General features: G+C 37.1%; 1 protein-coding gene across 1 annotated transcript; it reads right to left on the bottom strand.

Moving 5' to 3' along the window:
- Positions 1–243: 243 nt before the first annotated feature.
- On the bottom strand, positions 244–4,591 carry LOC104214521 (2,3-bisphosphoglycerate-dependent phosphoglycerate mutase 1). The gene is made up of 9 exons (XM_009764204.2): positions 4,078–4,591; positions 2,748–3,019; positions 2,313–2,536; positions 1,945–2,063; positions 1,638–1,794; positions 1,450–1,551; positions 1,247–1,366; positions 570–623; positions 244–492 (listed from the first exon to the last, which is right to left on the bottom strand). The coding sequence occupies exons 2-8, from the start codon at positions 3,016–3,018 to the stop codon at positions 579–581; spliced, it is 1,038 nt and encodes a 345-aa protein (XP_009762506.1). The 5' UTR covers position 3,019; positions 4,078–4,591; the 3' UTR covers positions 244–492; positions 570–578.
- Positions 4,592–7,244: the final 2,653 nt, after the last annotated feature.

The raw sequence follows: 7,244 nt of genomic DNA, 5'->3' as shown, positions 1-7,244 counted from the left end.
TAAATGGTGCTGGAAGCCCTTCAAACTAGGCTGCACAGAATATTGTGCTTCTATATCATCAATGATCATGAGCTTATCCTGGAAAAAGTCAACTTTTTTTCTAGCTCCCAATTTCCTATAATTTCATTTCACAGTGGCCATTATTTGATGAATTCCAGACAAAAAGAATTGGCATAGTGCAAATGGATCCACACAGCTAGCTGAGAAACAAAAAAAAAACTATGTATATATGGGCTGTCTGCATAGATGAACAACAACACTGGCAGTTCACTGTCTTATTTCTGTCTGTATCATACTGATCAAACCCACATAATCTACATTACAATTCACAACATAAACACATACAGTACAACATATATGAAAAACCCAAGTTCTTTGACCTATTCGAAGACTACACTAAAGGGGGAAAAACGAAAAAAAAATCCCTCCCATTTGCATGAGAAACATGTCTCCACGAAGCACATGAGATCTACTTCAACTGAAAGCAATTTCCTGCAAAACATGAAACAATTAGCATCAAGAATTATAGCAGGCGTTTCAAAGAAAAGAAGATCAGAAAATCGTCATACCTTGTCACATTACTGAACCATATTATCTAGCTTTTGTCTGTATTGAGCCAAGGTCTGAAATCATGGAAAAGAAAGGAGTACTTCGTCATAAAAAGATCATCAGTTAGCTGTTATCAGCTAAATGCTAAAATGCAGGTTTTGTAAATAAATGTAACGACTACTTGCACTCCTTTTTACTACATTCCTCTGGACCTGCAACAAGAGGAGGTGGGCTTGGGCATTCTACGCCCTACTGAAGAATATCTCAATTAACTATGGAGAGGTGAAAACCTGAGAAATGCTTACTCAGAGAGCTTAAACAAATTTAACTCCCAAGTACAGAAGCAAGCACCCTCAGTTGGCCTTTTTAAAAGGTAGCAACAACCTAATTTTCTGAATCTAATTGTATGAGCACACAGCTTGATACTTGCTTAGCAAATTGTTTTATGTTAAACTTTGTGTTGGAACCCTATTGTTATGCTGAATAAACTCCCTAGCATGCTCTAAGCTATTTTTCTCATCATTCCCTTCAAGCAAATTAACTAGTTGAGCAACAGGTTCCTTCCGGACTGCACTTTAGTTTAACTGTTTGTAACACAAGAACATGGACATATATCCTTCTCAAAAAACAAGAGTGTGGACATACTATGCAAAGAAAATTTGAACAACTTCAAACATAACTTTGAGAAGTTTCATACCTTTGTATAAGCATAGACCCCTGCCTCTGTTGGTGCAGCAGGACTTCCTCTGCGAATAAACTTTCCCTCTTTGAAAATGTAAAGCATGGGGATTCCAGTGGAAAGTTCCAAACTTATGACCTGATAAGAAGAGTTTCAGATCATAATGTTTCTGAGCATAACCAGACAAAAATACGAGAGATTCCTGTAAGTCTGAATTCCACCTCTTGAGATGTTAGCTTGTCGAGATACATAATGATGGACCTCAATGAGTTCCCATGGGCAGCGATCATTATATTTTTTCCACCTGCAAGTTGGGGTTCAATCTGCAAGATTACAGCTACAATGTCATTTCATAACAGCCTAAAACCAGGTTGATAATATCTTGGAATCGATATATGCTTCTGCTTACATGCTCTTTAAAGTAGGCAACAGCTCTGTCAGCACACATTTCCAAACTTTCTCCGTTTGGAGGAGGAATATCATAACTACGACGCCACTCATGAACCTGCTCTTTTCCATATCTATCAGCTGTTTCCTGCTTATTAAGACCTTGTAATTCCCCATACCTACAAAATAGCGAAGTCATATATTAGAACCATCAACTGATATATATATATATATATATATATATATATATATATATATATATATATATATATATATATATATATATATATATATAGGAAAAATAACCTTTAAAGGAGAAGATATTTTACATTCTCTCATTTAGTTGCCAAGCTGTTACAACTGGAATGCATTGCTTGTTGGTCTCTTCACTGAAAATCTGACTCCAAGTTCCTGCTTGTTCACTCTCTTCATGAATGATAGTTGGAACCTAAAATTGACATGACAGTGGAAATGATATATTATTTTAGTTATCTGGGCTGAGCCTCAAACACTTGACAGCGGATGGAAAAAACCAAACTAGAAGGAGCCTACTGCAATCCGGAAGCATGTATAGCCAATGCAATAGGCCTCTAATCAACCACATAATTCTCCAATAATATCCTCTATTGTGATACAGTCTCCCTCAAACATGTCATAAGGAAAATCCAAATATTACAAGCTTTAACCACAGAGTTACCTTCTTCCGACGGTGCTGGGTCATGGCAAGCATCGCAGTCATTTGGGCACGAATCAAAGAAGAAGTATAGATCATGTCAACAGGTATATTGCTAATTCTTTTCCCAGCTTCAACGGCCTCCTCCACACCCTTTTTGGTTAAAGGCACGTCTACACAACCAGTGAACAAGTTTTTTTCATTCCACATAGACTCGCCGTGCCTAATCAGGATTAGAGCAGCTTCACCTGAAGGGGCAAATGGGAAGGTGGTAATTAGATGCAGTGCTGCGGTAGTAGCACAAAATATTCACAAAATTTATCCCATGAAATCATTTCTGGAAGGGCGAAAAGTATTTCTTTAATGTGATAAATGTCAAAAATGATCATAGAAACTTTCATCTTATGATGAACATATGATTATTTTGTAAAAGATAGTTCAAGAGATGGACCGCCATACTTGTTTTTTTCTTGGAGTCACTGCTGTTGGCACTTGATGGTGCTGAAACTGCATCAGAAACTGTAGCCTGAGAAGCAGAGGCTTGAATTACACAATTACCTCTCTTTTTAGAACAATAACTTCCTCCTCTCACCAATCCAACATCAACCTTGAAACCCTTGGACACCGATCTTAATGAAACATGCCCATAATCGGGACACAATACAGAGTTACCATTACTTCGACAAGACTGAAGAGTCCCAACTGCTTGGTGAATTGTTGTTGCAGCCATTCTGATATCAGCGAAACCATAATTGTCAATGAAAAGTTCATGCAATAGAGAATTTCTTCGACCAATCAAAAGCAGCAGCATTTCAACTAGTCAAGGTGGATTAAGAGAGTATTACACAGTTACACAGGGTAAACAGAAAAACAGAGGAACTAAGACTGAGAGTAGTGGTAAAAAATTAATGAGCATTTTATAGGTCATACCCATCATTACTTACGAGGAAGAGGTCCAAGTTAACCCAAAAAAAAAAAACTGCACTCCTTATCAGGGACTATTTCTACATTGTTTCCACCATCAAGATGAAAATGAATGTACCATACACACAAACAATAATCATTTCCCTTTCTCTTGTTTCTAAGTATTCGAATTCAAATTAAATTATCAAATAAACTCTCTCCTTATTGCTTCCTTTTCACTGTTCTTGAGCCGAAGATCTATCAGAAATAGCCTCTCCAACTTCATAAGGTAGAGGTAAGGTTTGTGTACACATTACCCTGCCCAGACCCCACTTGTGGGATTCCACTGGGTTTGTTGATGTTGTATATATACTCTCACCATTCCATTTTATGTGGCACTATTTCGTTATTACTCCGTTTGAAATCTTATGGCACATTTAGGATCACGAGTTCCAAAAATCTCTTTTGCTTACACAGTGAATCAAAGGAGGATCTAACAGAGGGAAAGAAAACATAGAAAGAAAAAGCATAGAGCACAAACTCATAACTTCAATAACTAAGCGTTACCAATAAAATTAGCAATCAAAATAGATCTAATTCAAGATTAGGAACTACCTACTGACTAATGAGATGTGACATGGCTAAAATAAAGTGGGTGCCTCATAATCAATCATTTATGCGTTATTTCCAAAGACAAAAGTAGAAAACACATCATAAAATCCCAACATCAACCCTTGTACATAGAACATATCGAAAACATGGAACGCACCAAAAAAAGAAAGAAAATGAACAGAACTCACATAAACAAGAAAAACAAAATCCAGTTAAGAACACAGAGATCAAAACCAGAAAATGCAGAATACAGAGAATAAAAAAGAGATCTTACGCTTATTTATAAGGCCAAACGATGCGAGGACGGGCTTGTGAAGATACCTAAGTAATAAACGATGCTAACAAAAATTAAAACTTGTTTTCCCACTTTTTCTTTTCTTCCTTATGGTTCGATTAAATGGGCAAAATAGAAAAAGGGTGGGTTTTTTTTCTCTAACAAAAAAAGGGGTGTTGAGTTTATACCAAGAAAAGTTGGCGGAGAAGAAGATGGAAAAAGATATCATGCATTAAAAGATGCCATAAAAATGCTGTTTTTTTGGGCCCAGAAGCTGACTGACAAATCAAGATACGATGATGCAGATGGTGCTTAGGAGGGGGTGGGGGCTAATATGCTTAGAAGAAATCGTATTCTTGAAAAAGAAACAAAGAATTTCCCCCCAGAAAGCCGAGTCTGTGCAGTTGGCAATTGGGTGTTATTGTTATTTGTTAAGGAGAAGGAAGAGTATAGGACAATATAATATATAGTGTGTGTGTCTCTATGTGTTTTGGTAGGTATGGCTCTGTGTGTGACGTCCATTTCCAATTTCTAGTTTCCTCTGTTCTCATTTTGACCATCTTTACTCTTTTTCCATTTTCCAAACTAGCTGTTTTCCTCCCTCCTTTTTTATTTTTATTTTTCTAGGTCCTTTATTTTTTATTTTTTTTCACTTTCAAAAATATGAATAACGTTTTTATAGTGTCTTATGATGTTCTCAATTTTCATAATTACAATAATAACATGCCCATTAAACTCCCACAAGTGGGGCTGTGAAGGTAAGATGTACGCATTTTTACCTCTACACTGGAAAAGAGGAGAGATTGTTTCCGATAAACCTCGGCTAAAGCAAGGTAAAAAGAAGTAATGACAACAGGTAATAATAACAACATGGTAAAAGAAAACCGAAGCAAAAGTAACAACTAAATGGTAGGTAAGAATATTCATCTAAGAGTAAGAGATTTCAACTAGAACTACTACTGAACAGAGGAAGATGTGGAGATCGAGTATTAGGGTTGTAGGTTAGGAGGTAGTTGAGTATTTCCTTACTTCGTACTATTGTGAGACCAGTCTGGTAGAGTTTTTGTCTAAGATAGCTAGTGACAATGTTGTGTCTTACTATTTCACTTTTCAGTGCAGGACATATTTACTAGCTATCCCTTTTGCTTTGCATCTTTCTTCTGAATTTCATGTTGTTCCTATTTTTCCTATGATTTCTGTGGTGATACTAATATTGTCTCCTTTTGTCTCTTTGTTTTCTTGAGCCGATGGTCTTTCGGAAACAATCTCTCTACTCCTTTGGGGTAGGGTAAGGTCTGCGTACACACTACCCTCTCCAGACCCCGTTAGTGGAATTTATTGGGTGGTTGTTGTTGTTGTTGTTGCTCCTCTACCTACTAATATTCTACCCTAATCCTCGACCTACACACCCTTCTATCAAGGGTCATGTCTTCAGTAAGCTTCAGTTGCGCCATGTCCCGGCTAATCACCCCTCTTCAAGACTTCTTAGGCCTACCTCTATCCTTCCTTATACCTACCAAGGCTAACCTCTCACACATCCTAACTGGGGCTTCTATGCTTCTGCTCTTAACCTGCCCGAACCATGTCAACCTCGCCTCTTACATCTTATCTTCCAAAGGGGCCACTCTCATCTTATCCTGAATAACTTCATTCCTAATCTTATCTAAACTAGTACGCTCACACATCCATCTCAACATCCTCATTTCAGCTACTTTCAGCTTCAGGACATGAGAGTTCTTAACCGGCCAACACTCTGTCACAAACAACATAGTCGGTCTAACTACTACTTTGTAGAACTTACTTTAAGTTTCAGTGTCACATTCTTATCACACAATACACCGGAAGCGAGCCTCCATTTCATCCACCATGCTCCAATGTGGTGTGTGACATCCTCATCAAACCTAATCACCTTATTTTATTGACCAAAGGTACTTGAAACTTTCTCACCTGGGGATCCATGTCCGCTTCCTGGGTAGCATCGCTAAACTTGCACTCCAAGTACTCCGTCTTGTAGTCTGTTTGGCCAAGCTTTTAGAAGAAGAAAAAAAGTATTTTTGAGGAGGAGTAGGAGAAGCAAAAGCAGTTTTGGAGAAGTAGAAAAAAATAGCTTCTCACTAAAAATACTTTTTTGAAAAGCACTTATGAGAAAAATACACTTAGAAGCAGTTTTTAAAAGCTTGGCCAAACACTAATTGCTGCTCAGAAATGCTTTTCAAATTAATTATCCAAACACAAACTGTTCCTCACCAAAAGCACTTTTGAAAAAAGCACTTCACAAAATAAGCTTATTTTTGCAGCTTGGCCAAACACGCTATTGGCCATGCTCAACTTAAAACCTTTAGACTCTAGAGTGTGTCTTTACACTTCTAGCCTCTCGGTAACACCGCCTCGCGTCTCGTCAATCAAAACTATATCATTTGCAAATAACATACATCATGACACTTCCCGTTGTATGATATCGCCAAGGAAAATAAAAACGGCCTAAGGACTGATCTCTGTGTAAGCACGTAATTTTTGACCCGCGCAACTTTTAAAAGTAGTATTTTTAAAAATATTTACTTATTTTTATTTTAATAAGATTTAGCTTATTTTTCACTTTTAGTCTAATAGTAGAACATAAAATTCGAAAATACAAAAATATTTTTCAATTTTATCTTTTATCTTTCTATTTAAGTTAAGGTCATTAGTCTTTTGTAGTAATATTAATCTAAGTTTGCTATCATTCTAATTAACTTTTCTCTGCTTTCATTTTAATATATAATTTTTGAAAAATGATGGTTTCATATCAATATAAATTTTATGTTATTTAAAATCAATTACTAGTATTCTAGTAGTATTTTGCTATTGATTTTTAGTCTTTGAGCGCAATTTGAAAGCCCAACAAGACCTAGCCCATTACCCCTTCTTCTTTAACCCTTCCCAAACCTTTTTTCTTGAACCTTGGAAGACAAAACCCTATAGAGACTAAAGGGCCAGCCGTCCCTTCTTCTTCTTGGACATGGAACAAAACCTAAGATACCCCTAAGCAGCTAGGAGGGACGTTGTCACCAAAACAATGCCCCTGATTTCACATCATCTTCATTCAGACATTCCCTTCACCCCAAAAAATCACAGCCTCACACCTTTCACACCCCTACTACCGGCGACCACAAAGCCTCCTCCCTCGC

This window comes from Nicotiana sylvestris, chromosome 4, assembly GCF_000393655.2.
Source record: "Nicotiana sylvestris chromosome 4, ASM39365v2, whole genome shotgun sequence".
NCBI classification, from domain to species: domain Eukaryota; kingdom Viridiplantae; phylum Streptophyta; class Magnoliopsida; order Solanales; family Solanaceae; genus Nicotiana; species Nicotiana sylvestris.
The sequence above is the reverse complement of the archived record's forward strand: the minus strand, read 5'-3'. Positions and strand labels throughout refer to the sequence as shown.

What these genes read in the sequence shown, in the direction of transcription:
- LOC104214521 (XM_009764204.2), bottom strand. Translation starts at nt 3,018, where the DNA reads ATGGCTGCAACAACAATTCACCAAGCAGTTGGGACTCTTCAGTCTTGT. An exon ending in TTGCCTACTTTAAAGAGCAT is followed by an intron (nt 1,552 to 1,637) that starts GTAAGCAGAAGC and finishes GTAATCTTGCAG; the next exon opens with ATTGAACCCCAACTTGCAGG. An exon ending in GGGTCTATGCTTATACAAAG is followed by an intron (nt 624 to 1,246) that starts GTATGAAACTTC and finishes CCATGATTTCAG; the next exon opens with ACCTTGGCTCAATACAGACA.